This window comes from Petromyzon marinus, chromosome 13, assembly GCF_048934315.1.
Source record: "Petromyzon marinus isolate PM22_M1 ecotype Great Lakes invasive population chromosome 13, UKy_Petmar_22M1.pri1.0, whole genome shotgun sequence".
Taxonomy (NCBI): domain Eukaryota; kingdom Metazoa; phylum Chordata; class Hyperoartia; order Petromyzontiformes; family Petromyzontidae; genus Petromyzon; species Petromyzon marinus.
Window position 1 is genome coordinate 1,576,052 of NC_133679.1, and position 24,475 is coordinate 1,600,526.

At 45.1% G+C, this 24,475-nt stretch overlaps 1 protein-coding gene across 4 annotated transcripts in view; it reads left to right on the forward strand.

The window, feature by feature from the left end:
- The first annotated feature begins 686 nt into the window (after positions 1-686).
- Positions 687-24,475, forward strand: part of LOC116942198 (WD repeat-containing protein 7-like) — a 145,232-nt gene continuing 121,443 nt past the window's right edge. The window contains exons 1-4 of one of the 4 annotated variants that reach the window (XM_032953871.2): positions 687-937; positions 10,064-10,129; positions 11,262-11,433; positions 16,177-16,283. In XM_032953871.2, the coding sequence (XP_032809762.2) occupies positions 747-937; positions 10,064-10,129; positions 11,262-11,433; positions 16,177-16,283 (536 nt within the window). In that variant the 5' untranslated portion in view covers positions 687-746. Of the gene's footprint in view, positions 938-2,867; positions 5,440-10,063; positions 10,130-11,261; positions 11,434-16,176; positions 16,284-16,363; positions 16,453-24,475 lie in introns of those variants that run through there. The other 3 variants (XM_076066791.1, XM_076066792.1, XM_076066793.1) reach the window with 3 other exon arrangements.

Here is a 24,475-nt window from a genome sequence, read left to right on the forward strand (position 1 = left end):
AATATCTTTGTTTTCTGTTGATACAAGTGATACGATAATGTTATATTTATGGTTAACAGAATGAACATAACTGTACAGCTACAAAAGATACGGGGAAAATGTTTACGAGAAACAGATTAAAACGAGTTGAAAAAAACGAACTTGGCCCTGGAACCGAATCTAACAAGCTGGGCCAGAAATTCTGCGATTCATCGACCCTTCGGAGGAAGAGAAACATCCCACCCATGGTACACAACACCACAGGTGCACAACACAGCATCAATCGCCGCCAAGCGACGGTGACGCTTGTGCCAGGATAGGTGCACTTTGAAGCCACCACGTGAAGTGTGGAAGGCTCGCAGACAGGAAGGAGGTCACGGGAGAGACCCCGGTGCCGTGGGATGAATGACTGGGGATGACTGGCAGATGCACCACCTGTCCATCTGAGAACCCCCTCGAGTCTACACAAGTGCTTTTTGCGAGCACCTATGGCGGCCAAAACGACACGCAAGGGAGCGGTGTGGTAAGTCCTAGGTCAGGCCGTCTTTGTCTCCCTAGCGTTGATGTTTACAGCCTGCACCAGGTACTCATTTCAGGCTGAGTTGATCTAAGGTTCAAATAATCGTCACTTTCGTTGGTGACCGTTAAAGGGGAATGGAACTCAGGATGCTGAGTTCGTTGCGCGCCACCGCTCCCCGCACCCTCCCCCTCTCCCTCCCCTCGTGGCAAGGCGCGTCTGCTGAGCGCAGTCGCTCCCCGCACACTGCATGCGGCGCTCAGACTCCTCTTCTCGCTCCCTCCGCCTCTCTCTCTCCCTCGTCTCTCTCTCTCTCTTGCTCCCAGGTGTAGTCGACGCCTCCAGGTGTAGCGGACACCTCCACGCAGAGCCACGCTCGTGTAACTGCGTCTGTGTCAAGTTCACTTTCGTCCGCGTCCCTGCATCCTCGCCCACTGACAGGTTACTCACTTTCTTGGTTAAAAGTTTTGCCAACGGTACGCACGTCGGGAGGGCTACTTACGCGAATTAATGCGGCGTTCTTGTGACATCGTGGTCACGGGTTGTGTGTGTGTTGGCTTACGGGTGAAATTATGACGTTGTCCAGTTTTGTTTTTAATTAAACTATTGCGGGTCGAATGCTCTAACGCTAACTGAGCTCGCGTTGCATATACTCGTACAGCTGGTTAACAATGCGTTCTAAAGAAACGGAACATTTAATTATACATTTACACACAAGTACTCACGAAGTACGTCATCCTGGCGCGAGCAAAGAAACTGCAGAGGTCAAGCAGGAGATGGATTTACAGGAGATAAATTGACAACAGAACCGCGCTCTTGATTATTTGCAAAAGGTTGCCGTGAATGTATGATGATCAAATAGTGTACGTTTAGCGAGACTGGCAAGTGACCAAGTTTGATAAAGTCATACACAATACACTTGGCAGTATGAAGACTTCATTGGCACGAGTGCCACCCTTCTAAACCTCCACGTGTCCACCATGGTGCTGCTGGTGCCTAGCACCAGCCTAGCACCAGCAGTAGGTATCGAGATTTGAGTGCCGAGCAATCGCCAACATCTCAGGTGTGACTCTTTAGAATCTCCTTGAAGATCACTCACGTTTTTAACTTTTATTAAAAAAGACTTAAGAATATAAGGAAAAATGTTGGGAACATTCATACCACTCTGTGTTTATGTATCGGTGGATGCTTACTTTATGGAACACCCGGTATTACAGCACACGGTATGTCGGAATGAGATTTTAAAATAACATTTGCAAATTGAAGTGTATTTGTTAAATTCTGTATTAAATTCCGTACCGTATTGCTAAATGCACTTCTGAAATTCTGGAAATGTCAGTGAGCCTTTCGTTAAATTTCACTATTTTGGTTTATAATCGAAATATTATTTAGAGCAGATCGTCACATTTTCTGTTTCCCTTCGGTTTACTTTCCTTAGCTGACATTCCCCTTTAGTCGACAATTTTAACGATAAAATTTTAAATAGTGTGAAGAAAAAACAGGGCCATGAAATGGAATAGATTGAAATGTCAATGAATAATATCCCACAATTATCCAATCTGACCATGACACACCGACATATACAAAAGAGTCTTCTTTTTGGCGGAAGCTTTTGTGAATAACACGGGTTGCTTTACTGTACTAGCACGTGCATTAAACTCTAACTTCATCACGACCTGCAGTGATCTATCCACTGCTGAATGAACAGCGTCAACTATGCCACTATCCACCTCGCTTCCACGTACGAGGTGGTCTCATTGACCCTTCTCCAAAGTGGCCGTCAATCACTCGGGTGTTTTCAGTCTATTTTAATTTATTTTACCAGGTAAGGCCCACTTAGCTATATAATTTTTTTCAGAAGCGACCTTGCCACAGATAGCTCAATGAAGTGGCTTATTTAGCTCAACCAAGTAGCTTATTATTAGCAGCCAAATAATCGAAACGCATTTTTCTAAATGTGGAAGAAAAAAACCGAAGGACTCCGAGAAGAATCCACGTGACCACGAGAAGAACATGCAAACTATAAAAAAACAGGCATCGAACCCACGGTCTCCTGTATAGCAGGCGAGCTAGTTAACATCTTGCCACCACTGTGCCCTGTCTAACGTTACGCATACGAAATTCCACACTCGGATTTAAATAAGTTTTTTATGATAATTATCAAATGCTTATGCATATCCCTGTGCAGTGCAGTACGTAAAATGTGACTATTTACAAGTAAATCTTGACTTTAAACTTTCGTGACTGCAGGAATTCGTATTCTTTGGGTCTTTCGGTCAAGTCACGTAGATAGAAAAAATAATAACAATAAAATAATGAAAATTATTGTATTATTGTTTATTCACTTGATTTTCATTTTTATTATTTTATTGTTATTATGTTTTCTATCTCCGTGACTTTACCGAAAGACCCAAGGAATATTTGCAAATACAGAACTGCACCTGGCTCTTTATAAAACATCCGTGTAGATGCACGTGGGTGAATTTGTATGGATGTAGTGAGAGTGAATCCGCCGTTTGAGAGTTCAGATGCTTGTTCATATTGGAATAGACAACGGTTATGACTTGGCGGCAATGTGTCCTGTCCGGCACGGAGATGCTAAGTGTTACCCTGGTGTCAGTGACAGATAATATAATTTGGGGCAGGCACGGGATGCGTAAAATTATGTTTCTCCTTTCGTACGGCTGATGTAGACGCAGAGCTACAACGACAATTTCACATTCAAGTGGTCAAGCCCAGATAACCGCGCCCAGCAGTAGCATGACACTCACCCCTTGCGATACAATTCACTATGAGCATTTATGCTGGCGATTTTATGAAGATGCCGCGTGTTTTCGTTTTCTTGTTTACACACGTTTGTGCGAATCGCTAAAAGCCCGGACGACCTCTGTTAAATTCCTGGCCACGGCGAACAACGATATTGAGTGACCTCTGAACTGGTGCTCAAGGCCGTCTCCTTTACCAACCCGCGATGACCAGGGTTGTGAAGTATGAACAAGCAACCCCCATGACTGACAGTTTTGGGAGGCATTCATCCAGAAGTAAATTTCATTCTTGTAGGAAATGGCCATGCCCTTTGCTAGGTCAGCCACAGACGGTAATGCAGCTGCTACCTTCTGCTATGTTGTTTAGTAAACATATTTGTTATGAGTTCGTGGTGACGCTTTTTTTATTTTCGATGTCGTTCGTGCCTGCTTTTGCTTGCTTGGATTGGTTCTGTGATGGCAACTACCAAATATGAGTATATTTCCCGGTTGCTAATTTAATGTGATCTCAAGGTGGAATTGCATTGTATCTTATCGTCAATGTGTCCTTGCAAGAAGACCACTCCAGGGAGGCTTTTGTTTGGTGGAGTGAGCTGATAGAAGGCTTTCTCATAATGCTTAAGGCGTGTGTGAAATCAGTGTACTAAAGACGCAGATGTTAACATGTGCGGTCTGTGAAAAATGCAGCACTTTATTAATATGTTAATTTTGAACAGGAGAAGTGATCATTCTGTAACCTTCGTCGTGTCTTGTGGGTACATTAAGAGAAAATGTGCATTTAAAAACCCGTATTCAGGATGGCATGAAGGCCTCATCGTGCCATGGAAGTAATTGGCCATACTTCACCATGCTGACCAGCGTGAGTTGCTTATTGCTTGAGGTGAAAAATCCCTGAATAAAAAATAAATGATTGCCAATGCCCAACAAGTAAGGTTAGCGATGCGTGGTAATGGGGCTTACCCGCCCCTTTGCTGCTACATATCTGTATACAAAATAGCGTACAATACTAATAGTGGCCACCTTCAGTCCATAACATCATTGACCAATCGCAAGTCGCCATTTATGTGACAGTGGAACACTCTGAGCAAATTCAATCACGACCTCAAATAGGTGAGAGAGGAAATGAAGACTGAGTATGAGTTCATTTTTTCCTGATCACTAACAAAAAGCATTTTGATTCTTAGTTTATTTTTTAGTCCAATCGCCAAAGTAAGTTGTGTGCCGTAAACGCTCGACCATTTGAGTCAATATACTACTGCTTTAGCACACGACGAGCAATCCACAACATTGAACAATTTTTATTTTACGTTTGTCTGGTAGGTGCAACCAGCATTATCAGACAGTTTCCAGAAATCTGAAAATGACCTCCATCCTTGGACGTTGAATAGTAATCATGTTCTTTGGTGAGCTGTGGATATTTCTACCTCTCAAGGAATCGGCAAATAGGATACAAGTACCCTTTACTGGTTCACATACTGTAGGTTTATTTTTCTTTTCTTCTGTACGGCAGAGTGATTAGCCAGGTTCTGTGCTGGCGGGAATGATGCTGTGAATGTGTGCAGTGTGAATGAGCCGAGTAGGCTTTGTTGGACGATCGGTTCCACGGTTTGGCTTTGACAGCCGCAGCCGCAATGCCGGTGGGGGGTGGGGAAGGGGCTGCTTCTCATCTTGCTCCTCTAGTGCCGCGTGCCCGCCGTGCATCCCGGCCCTCGGTAGGACCATTCCAGGTGCTTCTGCGCTGGGGTTGGCGACGAGGCTCCTGTTTGTGACGTTGGCGTTGTCCCACGGCGCTCTCCACTGCAGAACTCAATCATTTGCAAAGCCCTGGTGCACGGTGCATGACGCTCGTGTGTATGTAAATGATCATACAAGTCTCGTAATTAAAAGAAAATAAAAATTAGTCACGTCCTTTTTACCCTTCATGACAATGCATCGGAAAATTGTTACAGCACTGTAGGGTTGTGGTGCTGTTTTTTCAGCGTCACGATGGGTACGTGTCCCAAAACTCGTTCAGTATGAATGAGTGCGACGAAGTGACCGATTCGTCAGTTTCACGAAGGCTTCGTGGTGAGATGAGAGGAGTAATTTCGTGTGGGGCAGGCTTCGGGCGGCGGCCAGTCCCTGGAGTGAGCGGTTAGCTCCAGGATGGACTCGTACCGACACAAGCCGCGAGGACCCGTAAGCTGTCTTTTCATCGCTCACAGCCAACACAATGCTGACGGGTGTTTGTAAATCCGATATGTGCGTGATGCGTGTGCGTCATATGATAGTTGCTGTTAAATATAAACGGTGCAAAAAATGGTTTACATCATGTGAACTGCCTGGAGCGGTCTCTTGACATTGCCACAGTAACCAGTGGCGGAGCCAGGATTTTCAGGTAGGGGGGCAACCCCTCCAGCAATTACAAATTATAGGAGTTGTTAGTAAGTAAGGACTTGTCCCTTGCTTTTTATTCGACGCGTGTGCGGCGATGGCGCAGCCATCGATCGAGGGTCAAATTCGAACCGCGTTGTGTGATCGACATCGCGCTTACTGAAGGTGTTTGCCTTCAGGGAAGTCGTGTGCTGTATACGCAACTGCGCACAATTCTGTGAGTCACTTATAACTGCTTTGCCGTTACTTATTGCCAATTATGAACTTAGACTATTGTCCTATCATCTCATAGAGTCCCTGGCACGTAATAATATGCTACACAGTGGCAGTGGGGGTCGCAAAATGCCGATTTATTACCAATAAACCCCAATGATCCGATTGAAATTTTGGATTTAGATTGGATCATTGGGGGGGCACGTGCCACCCCCCCCCCCCCCCCCCCCCCCACTGGCGTTGCCCTTGTTGATGTATAATGCTGGAATAAAAATGTACACAATGCATTTGCATTGACCCAACATTGAGATCGCGTAAATATATAAATGTGTCGTTAAAACCCGCCACGACGCGACACAGCCAACTAGTAAGGGTTGTCACGTAAACAGAACACGCCCTTGTTGATTTCCATGTATGTCAACATTGCCTTCAGCGTTTGCTTAAACGTTTAATTGCAATGATCACACAGAGCGATCTGGACACAACGCGGACACGCAAGGCAAGCATTGTTGAAGACGTACTCATGGCCACTGAGAAACACTTTACGAACCACCGTTTTTAGAACCAAGGCTTCGTATCAAATTGTAAGTTGTCATTCAGTCCGTTAGCCTCAGGCAGCTGCACGGCAGCGAACACGAGGAGTGGGGACGCTCATTGTGAGCGACGCTTGTCAATTGCCAGGGCACACAACCCAAAGTCACACAGGTGTGATTGCATTGTCAACGGTGACTCAAGCTGACAGGGGCGGAGGTGATTTAATGACAAGGTAGTTGGATAAGGCAGCGAGACATTTCAACGTCTAAAATTACAATTTTCCTGAAGACGACTGCTTGTGTTGCAATCTAAACCTCGGAGTTTTTTTGTTGGTCTTTGTTCTTTAAACCTATCTACGTGACTTTACCGAAAGACCCAATACAATTTAAGAGTTTTGTACCTAGACGCAGAGAAAAAAATATATCAGCGGTGTCTCAAATTTAATTAAACCAGTATACAATTCATAAGCACGGCCTCAATGTCCATACAGGCGTTGTGTAATTGTGATGGGAATGGTCAAGCTGTCCAACACAACTGGCAAGCTTCCCCGTGACAGCCGGGGATAGAGAGTTCATAGTGACAAGGCAGCCGGGGATAGAGAGTTCACAGTGACAAGGCAGCCGGGGATAGAGAGTTCATAGTGACAAAGCAGCCAGGGATAGATAGTTCATAGTGACAAGGCAGCTGGGGATAGAGAGTTCATAGTAACAAGGCAGCCGGGGATAGAGAGTTCATTGTGACAAAGCAGCCAGGGATAGAGAGTTCATAGTGACAAAGCAGCCAGGGATAGAGAGTTCACAGTGACAAGGCAGCCAGGGATAGAGAGTTCGTAGTGACAAGGCAGCCAGGGATAGAGAGTTCATAGTGACAAGGCAGCCAGGGATAGAGAGTTCATAGTGACAAAGCAGCCAGGGATAGAGAGTTCATAGTGACAAAGCAGCCAGGGATAGAGAGTTCATAGTGACAAGTCAGCCGGATTGAATCGCGTGAAGTTGACTTGCTGAAAGCTTACGCGTAGCCACCGGAACTAGATTAAAAAACCGTGCTAAATTTGGAAATGGCATTAATAATTATGAGCGCAGTGGTGCCGTGTACACACCGGATCGTGGATAATAATGAACGAATAATGTCACCGGGCGCAGTCCGTCTCTAGGCGTGAGCGTAGTTGAATATGAATGTCATCGCGAGTTTTGACGCATTAACCGGAGCGCCCCACCCCCTGCCTGCTGCTTATACAAGTGGATGGAAGCGAACTCTTTTAACATGAATAATTTACCCTCCGTGCTGTTTCAGCCACTATTTTTCCAAAGCATCCGCGGGGACAGAGTAGCATTTTATTTGAAAGAAACAACAACAAAACTTCCCAAGTTATAATTTAAGCGATGTCACGTTTTCGAGATTAAGTGGCGTGGTTTTTTTTTTGAGAATAAAATTCCTGTGGCGAGTCTGCTGGCTGCAGACCCTGTCAAGATACAGAGTAATCCAATACATATGCAACCGCATGTAATAGTATCCCCCCATGGGAGAAGCTTGCAGAATATTGATACATATATGACATAACATGTGTGAATTAGTTAATTAATTATACATTTGAGCTACAGGTCTTCTGCGCAGCCTTTTTTCATAGAATGACTTAACACAAATCCCAATAATATTTCTAACTAACACAGTGGCTTTGTAAGCAATGACATATAACTGGCATTGTATCGGGACAGGGCGCTCCTTTACGGCACGTAATGATTGTATGCCCAATGAAGTAGGGCCATTGCCCGAAACGTCACTTATTATATTGTTTTCCTTTGAAGGTCACAGTGTTATTGATGTACGCATTGAGGACGTGTTTGTTTGTTATTTGTGCTTGTATACCACTTCCAACGCACCATAATGTCTTAATGAAATGGGATAGGCTTCTGTGGGTCACAATCCCATGGAATATTCTTAGTGGCGAGATGTTAACTACCTCGCCTGGTATGCAGGAGGTCGTGGGTTTGATCCCAACCCCGACGCCCGCTGCTGTATATTTGGGATTTGCGTGTCCCTCTCCACGTCGTCATGTGGATTTTTCTCCGGGTCCTCCGGTTTTTCCTTCCACATTTAGAAATATGCGTTTACAGTATTTGGCTGCTATACATTTCCACACGATAAGCCAATTTATTGAACTATCATTTGCAATCTGGTCGCTTCTGAAAAAGAGCTATATAGATCAGTTTGTCTTACCTGGTAAAATAAAAAAAATAGTGTAGTTTAATAGTTGAACTGAGCTCACTGAGCCGGGAGAACGATGTGAGAGTGTGCGGAGCACGGAACAGACCGAGACCTGTTGGTGCAGAGGAGGTCTTTGCTGTGGGTGGGGTGAACCTTAACAGGCATCTCGTCGTGTGGCTAGACAACCCCGGTTTAATCACAGGCAGATGCCCGGATTCGAACCCAGGGTCTCGGCTGTGACAGCTGCAGCACTCTGACGTTTTGAAGCACCTCGCGCTAAACATTTTTCTCTTCCACGTGGAGATACAGAGCAGAAGTCAATTCACTTTATTCGTCGTCCAGAAGGGCCCCAACTGTTGCGTGTAATTGTGTTTTTGTACATTAACGTCGCTTAATGTACATTTAGAATTTCCCATGAAAGATATAACCTCTCAAGTGCTTGGTGACATTTACGTGAAAGGGCTGCGTGAACCTGACCCTCAACAAAACGAATTTCTGCTGTACGCATCACAAATATAAAAACTCATTAGCTTTTAATCATATCGCTTCATTAGTCAGATTTTGACAAAAAAATTAAACCTGTTTATGTGTATGGATAATTGTGACGCTTTTATATATTGGTTGGATGTTACTTCTGTGAGTGCTATTTAGCGAATTCATTTCCTTAGCTTTGCTGTATTTTATTTTTCTTGTTATCAACTCACACCAAAGCACATCAAAATTGGGCACTTTGATGTGTATAATTGTATACGTGGTAATGTTTTTATTATTGTTATAACAAAATATTATTTATTGAAACTCCGGTCGTGAATTAAGCAGGGCAATGATCGAGTCGTAGTGCAGTGTTTGACGGTCTGCGCAATGAGCCGGGTGACCTGAGTTTGATTCTCAGTCACGGCTAACATCAGTGGCGAGTGGTAACTGAACCGGTGCCGGACCGCACCTTGACTAACGGTGCACGAATGGTGAAGTACTCCACCGTCAAACAACTCTCATCAGTAACGGCTTGTGGGGAGTCGTAGGCCTTCCCGCAGTACCGGATTGACGAAGAGTTGTATTTATAGAATTTTCATCGTTATTTATTTTAATATAAAAACAACATCGGTGATATTGCAGTAGTGTTACAGTGCCTAAAGTACTGTGTTTTATATGTAAGAGCTTTTCAAAGCATTTAGAAAACAAATGTGAGGTTTATTTTGAATTCCTGATTTTCTGTGTGTGAAGGCATGCGTACGTGGCGTGTGTGCGTGCCAAGGGAGTGGAAGCATGGTAATTATTGCACGGTTAAAGCTCTTGGCAACCCACTGCGCTAAGAACCGAGTGAACTGAGTTCGATTCCCGCTCATGGTTAAACGTGAGTGGTGAATATCTGTGCGGCTTTCCTGGGTAAACAAGTCACTCATTATTATTATGGCCGCTATAAATGGGCCCTCTGGGATAACACTCCCTTCTTGCGTTTTTGCTCGGGATGTTGTAGGGCGATTCGCTCCACCTCGGACCTCGTGTCGCACGACCAGGATTCACACTTCCAACATTCTGACAGGTGAGCGAGCCGCCTGGCCAGGGAGAACAGTGCAGCAATAGAAACGGAACCTTCATTGACAAGGTCACCTGAAAGTTCCTTGCGTTCTTCATACCCAAGTGTCAACTACTGCTGTGTATGGGTCTTGCCCTGTGGCATTGGTTGGATTAGTGGATCAGAATGCCGAGATTAAAACAGCTGCTATGCTACCGTGGTTGTTTATCAGCTGTAATCTGTAGCGCTTTCCAGATCCTTCCACAGGCAACCTGGCATGAGAGGTCACTCGGGATTTTCCATTCACGGTTATGCTAATGCCTGGCACTGCAGCAGTTACACTTCGTGAATGTCAGTGTTTAATGTCAAGACACACTTCACCCGCCTCCCCACCCCCCTCACTATATCAAAGTAAACGTTTGGGGTGCATCTTAGAATCTGTAGAACACAATGTCTTCAAGAATGCGGTCCAACATGACAATACATGGCCACCCATAGGACATGACACGAGCATTGTGGTGCCTCATCTTCCAGGAGACATATCTCGCCATTTCTAAACGGCGCATTTCTAATAATCTTTTAGAAGACGGCTCTGCATAGAAATACAATATCGCATACCTGTCAACCCCTTATCAGTGTCCTACCTTATTACAGACCAATTCAGACCTTATTGGTCACCCCGTGCCTCACCCCGTGCCCTTATACATCTCAACGTTCATCCTACAAAGTCCCATCACAAGGGAGAAATACAAACACATATTTTTCCGTATATTAGAATATGGATAAACCGTATGGGTTGACAGGTATGATACCGTATCCTCCCGATTATAAAATTCACTTCTTATTTTTCTTCAGGGTTTGGAGTGTGTCTTAACTTCGCAGAGTAAATTGATAATCTGGAGGATACGGCACTGTATATTCCATGGACAGTTGTCACCTCTTGGTTTTACCAGAGCGAGACGCAGGCTCAGTGTTGAACACGTTGGGGTGAAGGAGGCGTGTGCTGGGTTAAGGGATATGGTTGGATACGTATGATTGGAGTGTTGTTTTTGAATGACACTAATCAAGGCTCAGCACGAACGTGACTCTTTTTTTGCTGAACTTTGTTTCTGGAAAAATGTAACACTTCGTACGGTTTGTTGCCATTGCTGTGCTCCAGGTTTAGTGCCACCATGCCGGATAAGGAACGGATCCTTCCCATGGTGCTTTGGGGTTTGCACGCCCCGAATCACTGCGTGTCCAGCCTGCTGCTCACAGAAGACCAGCACACAATTGTGACCGGATGCCAAGATGGGCAGCTCTGCCTATGGAACCTAGACGAAGATCTCAAGGTGTTTATTATTATTACTACTACGCTTGTTTACCCAGGAAAGCCTCACTGAGTCTCATAACTATTTTTAACGCGGGCCCTGTCAAGTTTTCGCAGTAGAGGAGTGATCATTGCTACGTGGATTCAAATTGACTAAATTGCGTGTCACGTTTACAATTTGGAGACTTTACACCACGACGCCAGCACACAATGGCCCACTCTTGCGAAGGGCGTCACAGGATCTCCGACGTCCGCTGTGATGCGCGCGGCGTGTTTTTACGGTGAATACTCGCGCAGTATTGAGCAAGGTCAGCCGCTGGACTGGAACCGCGAACCTCTCCAACGAGTGGTGAAGGCGTTCCCACTGAGCCGTGTCACTGCTCGTACCCTGGACTCGAGTGTACCTGGCCTGGCAATAACAATAATAATAATAGCTTGCACGGTTATTACAGCCGCAATTATCAATGATGACTGCGCTCAACCTTACGACGATTTATTTATTGGGGTAAAGTTCTGACTGTTAGATAATATGTGCAGTGAATGCTCACAAGCACCACTTTAAGAGTGAATGTTTTTGAATATTTCAAGTATTTCTCATTTGTGTTAAACAGTGCAATGAGTGATATCATCCACTCTCGTCCCGCTCTGATTCTGGTCCTGTCATCACGATCCATGGGCAAACAACCCCGTAGGTGTCCACTGCACATGTCGTCATTTGTTTCCACTTTCCTCTGTCTTGTGTCAGTGTGCTCAAGCAGTGCCACGTCTTTCTGGCACCAATCTCCTATGTCGTCGTCGTCGTCAAGATATTCTCTCTGAGGTCTTCCTCTGCGGTCCTGTAAGCGTTGGCAAACATTGCGTCGGCTCCTTTGTTGTGCCACGATAATTGCCGAGATCTCAGATTGTTGGGGTTCTTGCGGAGCACGATCGCTGCCATGCCTGTGTGCAGTTTCTTCCTGCAGGTGATTTTCCCATGCGTGTGTAAAGCTTCTTCCTGCAGGTGATTTTCCCATGCGTGTGTAAAGCTTCTTCCTGCAGGTGATTTTCCCATGCGTGTGTAAAGCTTCTTCCTGCAGGTGATTTTCCCATGCGTGTGTAAAGCTTCTTCCTGCAGGTGATTTTCCCATGCGTGTGTAAAGCTTCTTCCTGCAGGTGATTTCCCCATGCCTGTGTAAAGCTTCTTCCTGCAGGTGATTTTCCCATGCGTGTGTGAAGTTTCTTCCTGCAGGTGATTTTCCCATGCGTGTGTAAAGCTTCTTCCTGCAGATGATTTCCCCATGCCCGTGCGAAGCGTCTTCCTGCAGATGATTTCCCCATGCCTGGGCAAAATTTGCTTGGAAAAGGAACCCGAATTCTTTTCTACTGCTGTCATCGATGGAAAAAAAACCTCTGCTTTTTTATTAATTTATAAAAGTGTGATTGTAAATGACTCATGGTTGTAAAACATCTCTCAGTGATACAGCGGTAAGACTGAATACAGTGATGGCGTTGAGGATAATGCTGGGCTTGTGCATAAATGTAGATCACTGTTGATAATTTGCGAAATACTGAGAATACTTCTTTGCGGGAAAAACGTAGTGCTATCTGTTACTCCTTGTTACGTATGTTCAGTTTTGCATTATCGCTTGCTTGCAACACAGATTTACTCGGCACGCTGAGTACTGTATTTCCCATTTACATTTCACTTGTGTTGCCTCGATGAACAGGCATATTTGCATTTTTTTTAAATGGGTCAGTTTGCAGTCAGTGGTTCAAGTCCCAGCTCATATCAAAGCCTGGTGTTTCTGTTAAGTGAATTGCACAGGATCATGCCACATCACACATTGCAAGCGTACTAATGAATGTTCCTATTTTTTATGGACCAACATTTCAAATTTTTACAAGATTACCCTGCAATTTTAAAACTGTTATGGTCCTGTGCAAAATAAGCCATTAAATCGGATGTCACCATATTAAATTAGGGATATCAAATGGCTTACTAAATTTTGCCACCCATCCCATGGATGCAATATGAAACCTAATTTGTATCTCCCTGCTCAACGTGCTGAACGTAGCCGACACATCTGCACGATGCTATTGCACAATTGCCCTGCTTGCATAATTGCATAGCGTTATCTCTCGCTCGGTCCATGGGTTACAGTCGAGGCAGCCTCAGGAACACTGTACCCTACCCCATCAACAACCTAGGCAAAGCGGGGCTCTGTGTTCACACATTGTGTGTTTATGCTACTTCGGCAGAGGCCACAAGCAAACAAAACAAACGTATTTCAGACATTTCAAATGTAAGTTTTGCTCACTGAACAATTGCAGCTCAGGAGTTTGGATCAAACATCCGGCAGTCGGCAGCATGGAGAACACGCACGTGGCTCGCCAACTCGAGGGCACATCAGTGAGCGGTAGCCATCTGCAGACTGCCGTAGAATGTGCAGTGTTAGCTGGGCAAGAAGACCACAGCTAAACTGCATTGTGATGGTGCAGTAGATATAATAAACAATGTATTATCTGATGACAGTAATAATGTAAGTATGTTGAATTTATTTTGCATCGTACGTAGCCAACTGTGCTAATCGGAGGTGTGGGGGAAGGGCAACAAACGGAACACAAAAGCTGTTTTAAACAAATTTAATTTTCAGTTGATAGTAATAATGTACAGCCCTTTGTCGGTCCACTGCTGGATGACGGTACCCCCAGGGCTATGTCGATCATGGTGGCTGGTGAAGTAGGGAGGGATCTTGGCCTCTTTCACTAGCCACGGCCAGGAATCAAACTCAGGCTGTTGGGTTCATCGTGCAGAACGTTAACCACTTAGCCAGCACTTCACTCATAGTACTGGAGACATGCACACATGTAACACGCTATGAGAGATTACAGTGATACTCTGGTTCATTTAACTTTTTTTGGCAAGTCCCATTGACAAAACGCTAGCGGAACATCCAAGATTAATTTTCGGGTCCTCTGCCTGAAGTTGATTAATGTCTTTAATTTTACAACACAACGCCTCATTGGAAGAATAGCACCAGTGTAAATGTATGATCATGCAGCGGATGTAGACTGATCCTGTCAGTGCCCACAATCCACATGTATTGCGTGTGGATTAGGAAATTCAAGATGAAATGTCTTGCCATTAAATGGCTATGTTGTTCCACAATACACCCAAAAGGTCTATAGAAAAACGTGTATTTCTGAAATTGAATGCTCTTTCTAAAACTGCATGTTATTGTGCTGTCAAACCTGGCTAGAATTGATCGGTGGTTAAGGTGAGCGGATTACTCTGTACTCTGCTCTCTGTTTACAGCACACTTGTTTTTGTTAAGTTGGTAAATGTTGAGTGTGTCATTTACAAACAAAGGACTGTTGTGGTCAACAGAGCCAGCCGGTGCACCTGGCAGCACGACTGTGTTTACGGTTAAGAGCCACAAGTTTGAGGGTCGGTGCCAGATCGAGGTGACGAACGGTCTCAGTCCCGTGGATCGTGCAGACGAGGACTGCCCAGTGCTACTTGACACCGAGAACCACTAGCATTAGATTCTCACAGTTTTTTTAAAATAATTTTCTGCTTCACGGCACATTGGCAGTTCCACAGTTTCAAACATACTTTGAATACGTGCGTAATCATTGCACTAGAATTTATCATGAATTGGCGTTTTACTTGGACAGAGTCAACGAATTAGGGCTATAAATCTGATAGAAGCCATTTGTCCTATTTTCCTGATCAGGAAGAAATGCTCATAAAATGCCACGGTGTCATATGTGCTCGGTGGAACGGACTTTCTCATCCACGCTGGAATGCCACATTGAGTTGTGTGCACCTGTCAAACCATCGGCGTATTTCTAAAACTACGTAATTACCTTCCAAATGACACCCCATGCATATTATTATGATCATTTAGGACATTTGACTGTTAGGTTGCCTAAGTTAAGGAACTGCCCGCCCCCGGTTTTTCCACGGTAGAGGTGACACGAAGATGGGGTGATTCTGACATTTTTTGCAAGATGATCTGATGATTCCCGTAGATCGTGTATATCATTCGACAGCAAGAGGCACTTGCTATGGCCTGCGCAGCAGGAGATGCTTCCGCATGCTAACGACCATTTTGTCCGCTGGAGAAGACCCGAGAATGAGGGCAAAATGTAAAGAGATGTAGAGGAAGCAGGAGGGAATATTGAGCCACTGTGAGGGATGCGTGAGCCACTGCCTGCCCAGAGCGTGCGGACTGCTGCACAGAGACGCGAGAGACGGCGTCAGACGCAGTCTCTAACGTCTCCATGGAAATGTGTACGTGGCGATCCACTGCTGGATGAGGGCCTCCCGCACCGCGTGTGGGCTCATTGGGATTATTTGACCGCACTTCACGACGTTGTTTTTAGTTCAGGAACCCAACAAATACAAATATCCGCGAGGGAAACAGAGGTCACCAACGCGTAACATTTCCGTGCGGAACCCGCCTCAGAAAGGGGACCTGCTGGAAGCACTTGTGCTCACGAGGCCTACCATCGGCAGGGATGGCAGTCGGGAGCGGTGCGAAGCTTTCGTTGACAAAACATGAGGTGCCCAATGTACCCGCAGCGCTCGCACCAGACGAGGCCAACAAGCTTTGAAACACGACAAGAGAACGCCGCAAACTGTCCCGGGTCAACAAGATATGTTCACTGCCGTTCGCGACGTACCGTTACCCCGATAATTTTAACCGTGGCACTGAGTTCCCTGATATCCCCTCTCTCTCTCTGTGTCTCTGAAATTCCCGACACCGACGCCGTCTGTCAGATCACACCGCGTGCTCTACTTTTTGGACACTTGGCAGGGGTCACCTGCCTGGGTCGGGCCAACCCGCTCCGCGACCACCCCTACGTCGTCAGCTGCGACGAGAACGGGTTTGTGATTCTTTGCCTTCGTTTCTTTATTTTCGTAGCCACCCCCCCCCGCCGCCCCGCCCCCTCCTCCAGCCACACTCTCAAGGGCCACGCGGTCTCCTGTGATGCGCTTTGCTCTCGGGGTTTAGTGAGTGAACGGTGGCTGAAGAGCAACGTGGAATTAAAGAGGGTAAGGAGCAAGTTTTAAATCGGCATCCGTTAAACTAAGGGACACCGCATCGCTAAGTAAGACTGGAAGCGGAGGGTTAATGACGAACTTTTGTTTAAAGATAGTTGTTGATTATTGTTGTTTACTATGAACTAGAGATTAAGGGACGCATTAATTAATCGATTAACATAAATTCTCCGGTTTAGGAAATGTTTATTGAATCACAGGTGGAAGACTTCCTGTCTGTTGGTTTGTATATATTGTACGTAATGGGTTCACAAGGCCCCTTCAGCCACTACTGGTTCTCCATCCCGATAATGTTTGAATAAAGATCATGAATTGTGACAATCGATTCACCGGGAGGATGAAATTGTTACACCTCTGCTAGGAATGTTTATTTCCCAGAGACATCTCGGGATATCCGCTTGGCTACATCCTGAATGTTAGAAAACATTTCAGCAATATTCAACTTGGCTACGTCAACTAACCTTGGGGGAAATTCATTGCAATTAATATAAACAGAATACTGTCATTTTAAGCAGCAACTTGATTATTATATATTTTTCTGAAAATGCCTTTCACGGCATAATTTTGTTGAATATGGCATGCTCGATATCCTACCACTTCGGACTATGAAAATGAGGTTTAGTGGCAGCAGTGTTATGTGCTTAACATAGGCCTTGCTGGAAGCAATGATAACCAAGTAAATTCATTAATGCAGCTTTGTTTACATTTCTGGCTTATGGACTTTTCTCAGCTTGTGTTCTTTGTCAACAGTGATTAAGAGAAAATGCAAGCTTTTGTGCCGTCCTATTTGCATATCATTGGAATAGTATGGAAATTATTTTTGTATTTATCTAGAAGCCATATCTCAGTATTCTGATGTGTTAACTTTTCCAGTATTCTAATCAAAAATAGAGCTTCCTTATTCTGTTGATTGTTATTCAATGGCATGTTTGTGATCGACCTGCATGAATTTATATTCTCTAAAAACTGAAATGGTCTATATTTGACGTGCAAGGTTGTGTTATCTGGTCCTCTAATAATTTTAGGGTGTTCGGAGATGTACCAAATTATCGGCCAATGTAAGGCAAACACCTTCAAGGTTTTAAAGGTAATGTACATACGTTTGAAAGAACACAGGGAAAGGCGTACACAAAGCCTTTGTGCATTATGCGAAAACCATCAGCAGTTCCTAAAGAAGTGCATTGCGGTCCTCTTGTCGGAGGCCACAACCAAACAACAGTTTAGTCATATTGACCGACAGACAACAGTGAGACAAACTCAACTGTGGACCAGTTCTGCTATTATTATGACTCATCAGTGCAGTATAGTCATTAGTCATTAATGCTCTCACTGCTGCAGAGTCTGCCTCTGGGAACCACGCGCCCCAACAGAGTTCCCACTTCCACACCGCATTCAGAAATGTCCACGTGCTCCTACAGTTTACGGAGGCGGTGCCATACAGAGAATACATTGCACAATAAGTTGGAGGCACTTGCACAGCCCTTGCCGCATGACCTTGTTTAAAGGGAGGGGGCGTACAGAAGAAACGCAAGGGTGGGTACGACACAATGTTAGACAAACTTTAACCAAATGTTACACCCAAAACAGAATGAGTGACGATTACGATCTGACTTTAATCTACTGTGCGTTCTGCTCTGGCTACCACCCGCTGGTGTATGTGAGGAAAGGCTGCACACGCCAATCGCTTAAATTACCACGGGTGTTAAATATTGTACCAACATTCTTTGACTTGGCTATGAGAATTTAAAAGGGAGGGGGCTCAGCTCTCTACAGCCCCCTGACACTACCGGTCTGTCACTGGAGCACGGGCATCTGGTTAGTGTGACACGACCATTGCTTTCTCTCTCAACTTCACATCGGTCTATGCACAATGAAAAGTTGCCCCGCGTTCTCTGCTCTTGTCAGCTTGTCGAGGCCTAATTGGCCGATGAGTGTCTTCACTTGTGCCCGTCCTTTTAAATCTGAAGCCCTTTGTGGTGCGATTCTTATCTCGTAGCCCCATCATGCCTGCACGGTATGTCGCGGTAGCATTTGAGTTTAGATGTTGTGTAACATCAATCACTGTTTGTTCCGAATTGCAGCAATCAATTGGCTTAGCCAAGACCGCTTTTAAAGAGGTCAGAGGGGCAGGAACAAGGAAGACGCCAGACATAAATGTGAGCGTGAAGATATTGACGGTGTCCGTGTGAAGTTTAGGGGACTAGCCAGTGAAAGATGGACACTCTGAAAGGATTGCGGTGAAAAGGTGAAATGTATTCGAGATGTGGTGTCAGAGAAGTGAATAATGTAAGCTCTCGTGACAATGAGAAAGAATGGCTGCAAGTCGGATGAGAAGGAAGGGTGGCCCACGCAGGACATATCCTTAGACGGTCATAGCTAGAGACGCGACGAAGATTGTTCTGCAAAGGAAATGGCAGAAGGGAAGGGGAAGGAAGTGGGTGAGTTGGTGGGACAATGTGAGACGGTCGGACGGAACTCTCCTTGAGAGACAAACGAAGATCGCGACAAATGGAACGCATCTGTCATGGGCATCCACCATCAATGATGATGATGATGACACGAGATAAATACATGTAAACAAATATCATTACACACCTACGTACTGTAATAAGATAATGGTGTGCATATTGTAGTGATCATGATGTTCTTAAGATAATAGTATGCTAAAAATGGCATTTGGCATGCACAACTTCACCCACACACCCCAGTCATTGTATCATTTTATTGAAGAATAATTTATCCTTTTTTTGCTGTTGTGCAGCATGGACACGCTCTAGTGCAGTATTGGGCACCATGTGGCCTGGCGGGTAACCTGCGTCCTGTGTAGACCCTCGTGGTGGCCGGGTCTAAGTGACATTAGACCTCTTTTGCCAGTACCAAAATATAATAATAGGGGTTTTTCCCATTTTTTCTGGCAACAAAACTGAAACCTTTTTACGAGGATTCATGTCTGCATTAACCACAATACCTGCAGTCAAAATGCAAACAAAAAACATACTATGATAATATATGCATTGTCCTGGCAAAAGAGGTCTAATGATGTAGATGCTCACCCCGAGCCTTCATTACTTTGATAGTGCATTGTCTTTGAGCCGTGTACGCCTTTTGGCGTCATCTGGTCGAGCACCAATTGGGTCGAGGCTCAAAAGAAACCCGTCCCTTGGTGTGGACCAATCAGTTTCAAGGACAATGCATATATTATCATAGTATGTTTTTGGTTTGCATTTTGACTGCAGGTATTGTGGTTAATGCAGACATTAATCCTTGTAAAATGGTTTCAGTTTTGTTGCCAGAAAAAAGGGGAAAACCCTATTATTACATATTGGTCTAGGTGTGTCAAGGCCCTAGGGTCATGCGTGGGGTCGTGATTAGTACACAAGCACGATTTGAAACTTGCGGCCCACTGAGGTGGAGGAGGGCCGCTCACGTGACCCACTGACTCATGTGGCCCACTCACTCGTGTGGCCCACTCACACGTCTCGGTTGGCCATCACTGCTCTCACGTGGCCCACTGACTCATGTGGCCCACTCACACGTCTCGGTTGGCCATCACTGCTCTCACGTGACCCACTGACTCATGTGGCCCACTCACACGGGTGGGTTGGCCATCACTTCTCTCACGTGACCCACTGACTCATGTGGCTCACTCACACGGGTGGGTTGGCCATCACTGCTTTCACGTGGCCCACTGACTCATGTGGCCCACTCACACGTCTGGGTTGGCCATCACTGCTCTCACGTGACCCACTGACTCATGTGGCCCACTCACACGTCTCGGTTGGCCATCACTGCTCTCACGTGGCCCACTGACTCATGTGGCCCACTCACACGTCTGGGCTGGCCATCACTGCTCTCACGTGGCTCACTGACTCATGTGGCCCACTCACACGTCTGGGCTGGCCATCACTGCTCTCACGTGGCCCACTGACTCATGTGGCCCACTCACACGTCTCGGTTGGCCATCACTGCTATCACGTGACCCACTGACTCATGTGGCCCACTCACACGGGTGGGTTGGCCATCACTGCTCTCACGTGGCCCACTGACTCATGTGGCCCACTCACACGTCTCGGTTGGCCATCACTGCTCTCATGGCTGCAGGATTTCCATGAACCATTCACATACAACGTATATTAATGAAAAAACGCCACTGTATTTTTACGTTTAAAATTCAATGCACGTGACAGGAACAACCACGAGATTTTGTGGATTGATTAATCTTCTCTACCTGTGAACTTTGAATTTTCTTGGCCAATGGCTCCCTCTGCTGGAATATTTGGAATGTATTATTTCGTTTCGATTTAAAGCTTTCGTGACTGCAAGGATTCATCTTCTTTGGTTCTTTCGGTAAGGTCACGTAGAATGAGAATAAAATAATGAAATAACAAAATAAAATTCTCACGACGTTTCGGCCACAACGCAAGCTCTGTCGTCCCGACAGGTCTGTACCTTTCACCTGAAGACGGCTGCTTGCGTTGTGGCCGAAACGTCGTGAGAATTTTATTGTGTTATTTTATTATTTTATTCTCATTCTACGTGAACTTACCGAAAGAACCAAAGAAGATGTATAGTTTCGGTTAATGCTATGCAATAAATACAGTTACTGTGACTTCCTGTGGGCTGATTGGATGGAATTCCAGGTCAGTTGGCTTAAAGGCTTACAATTCACTCCTCAGCGTAACACTCATCAGCTGCTGGCATTGCATGAGGCCCCATCAGCCACGTTTCCCCACTGTCAACATGAAACTGGATGAGACTCGAGCATTCAGGCATTTTCACATGTTCTAGGTCATTATGATTATTAACAATACAAAAAAACATGTACATGACATGCGCACACTCATGATGCATTGCTTTGGAGAATTATGGGTAAGGCAAATATTAGCAGAGTCCCATTAACAACACGGACCTTTGGCCCACGTTCACTGTGTTTCTGTGATTGTGTGTAAATTCTACACGTAAGTAAAACAGAGTTGTTTAATCCATGCGCCTATTGGTTAAACCAGACCAATATTTGGATCGGTTTCGACTCTCCACGTGCCATCAGGAGAGTCGGGCTTGTTAAACATGCTGCCGGATTATCCAATCTTATTGGCAATCATGGGGTCCTGTAAGGTTTGAAGTAATTTTCAGGCACTTTGTCAATCCACTGCTGGATGAAGGCATTCTTGTTCCATGACCAATCATTCGGGAAGTTTCACCACACTTCACCATTCTGGTCAGTGAGGGATTCTTGAATGGGAAAGGGAGGGCAGTCGTGTGTCCGTAGTGGGATCAGGGCCCGTTCAGATATCCCTCACCACTGATGTTAGCCGCGCTGAGGGATCAAACTCGGATTGCCGGCAATAAACTTGAAACATGTTGATACAATAAATTCATGAAGGTGCTCAACGTTACATAAACGCTACACATCACAAAGGTTTGCACATACTGATCAGATCTTCTTTGGCGCATTTCACAAACCAGCTTCAAAGTGTTATCAGCGGGAACTGTAAGCTCGAGCAAGTGGTTGCGTTTGCGAATGGACAATTAAATGCTGTAGAGTGAAAATTTCCATTCATTACCAAACGCGAGTTTGAGAATGTTGCAGACTGCTTTGCGCTAATTCCATCGCCGTTCGAGAGTGCCCCGTGTCTGGCCGTGCTCGATGCGTTTGGCTTTGCCTCGTGCTCTTGTCAATTATTCAGGAAATAACAAAAAAACCCCGTCGCCTCATCCACGCTTGAAAATAGTCGCCATGGCCACAGTGTCCCTTTCACCGGGAGCCATGGGCATCATAAGACGCCATCGTCTTCATCGTTCCCGTTTCATCACCGTGCAGCTAACTGGCAGGCGTGAGCGCTTACACGGATTGCGATTGTAACGGGGCAAAAGACACGAGCCAGCCTCATGTCATGTTGTGACCCGCAGTCCAAGAACTTTTAAAGTCATTTTGTACTCGACGTAGAGAAAAGGACAGGCACAATACAATCTAGTTTAACACGTAGTGGTCGGCTTTCGCGACCAATATCCATATGAAATGTGATTTTTTTTTTGGGGGGGGGGGGTTATATCGCGTGAATACAGATGGTGGCGGGTTTAGCGACACACCCGACAGAGTCGATTCGTAAGTTTTGTCACGTAAACAAAATAACACGCCAATTCGTTACTAACGTTACTAACGAATTGGCGTGTTGGTTGTAATTAATTAGGCTGGTTGTAATTACCGGCGAAACGTCGTACTTTAATTACAAATGTTGTGGGTTTACTCACCCGTGTGACGAACTGGTAACGAATTGGCACGTTTTATTCACGTGACAAACCTTACTAATTGACTGTCGGGCAGTGCCGGGTTTAACAACACATTTATATTTACGCGATCTAATAAACAAAAAAATCCATAAATTCCAATACAATCTTATCCGAAATATATGTGATAGCTATGGCAAACTGATATAGTTATATCATAACATTTGATATAATTTCGTGAAAATGTATATTGCAGCAACCCTGGATCAAAGGAATTTCAATACTTGGGGTGAACATTCATGAGGCCCAATGGAGTATGTAAATATCATAATTCACATATGTATTTATTTATACAATACCTTTATTCAATCTCCATAGATTTTCAATCTTCATAGATTTATATTGGTTAAATTAAAGCATTTGACTGCATGACAAATTAATATTTAATATATTTGTTCTCATGAATAAAATATATATTCATAAGCATGCGGTCATAAATCTGGGCTATGAAAATCACGGCAGTTTGTAAAACAAATGGGATCACAACCACCGTGATTTCTCACCAGCTTGCGCTCACGTGCAGACTACAGTAATTATAATCACCTCCGCTTGTCATGCCCGGCGATGTGCCGAGTAACATTGACATGAGTGTATGTTGAGGCATATTTAATAATATCCATGTATACACTCAAATGTTGCACGCCTTGAGTTTTTTTTTGAGAGGCAGAGCGAGAAAGACACGTGGATAACATGACCCGGTGTGACATCATTCAAACTGTTATGACGAGCTCGTGGGCTTGAGCAAGACGCGTCGCTGCGAGAGATGATGGGAGGCGGTCGATAATAATGACCGCATTGGTGCCAATTAATAGAACACATCTGAGAGGGCGTCCACTGAGGAGATGGAGCAATGCAATGATCTCGTGTTGCAGGTGCCACGCAAGCTATGACATCGCAGGGTCGTCATTGGTGGTGGCAGTTTAGGGGGGCCGTGAAACAGCCGTGGATGATGACGAATGACAATTATTCATGCAAACCAATAAGAGTATATTACGATCGAAAAAGTGAAATAATACACGAGACGGTTTTCCGCGACAATTTCTGACACTGAAAGAGCTAAGCTGAGCCACGCTTCATCTCCTGCCCATTCGAGGAATTCTTACGATTCAGCGTTGCGATCATATTTCAGAATCAATTCTTTTGCACAGCATTCACCGTCTCATTTACACCATTTCGCCGTTGTATTCGTTCCAATAGCCTAAATGCACCATTACAATATAATTCGCGCTGTAATTTGCATACGCAGTCAATAACGAATTGCGATCAGATGCGGCACGCAACGTGAGCATAAGAATCAATATTGATAAGCAAATCATTACATCGCCATTGCCCCGTTGTTGTGTAGATCCTGTGCCGTACAGGTGGAGAGGCGTCTCCTGCTATTGCATCGATCCGCCAGCCCAGAGCCTGACCAGCAAGGGCATTGGGAGCGGAATGATAATTTTCCCAAAAATCCCTCCCAGGTCCGCCATTTGGGAAGCCCTGTGCAACACGACGGGCACGTCTGCAGGACCCTCGCCACTCTCAAACTGAAGATGGCGCAATTGCACCATTACCATTTACCTCTTGTGTTGCCCAGAGGCAAGCATAACTCTGAAGAGTCTATTGTTGATGGATGGTCTGTTCTCATATTGACATTACAGATCCCTCCATCAAGTAGCATCCAAATATTAATTGAGCAAAAGATATTAAATTGTGATTATGCATAGAAATCATCGCACCCGTCCTG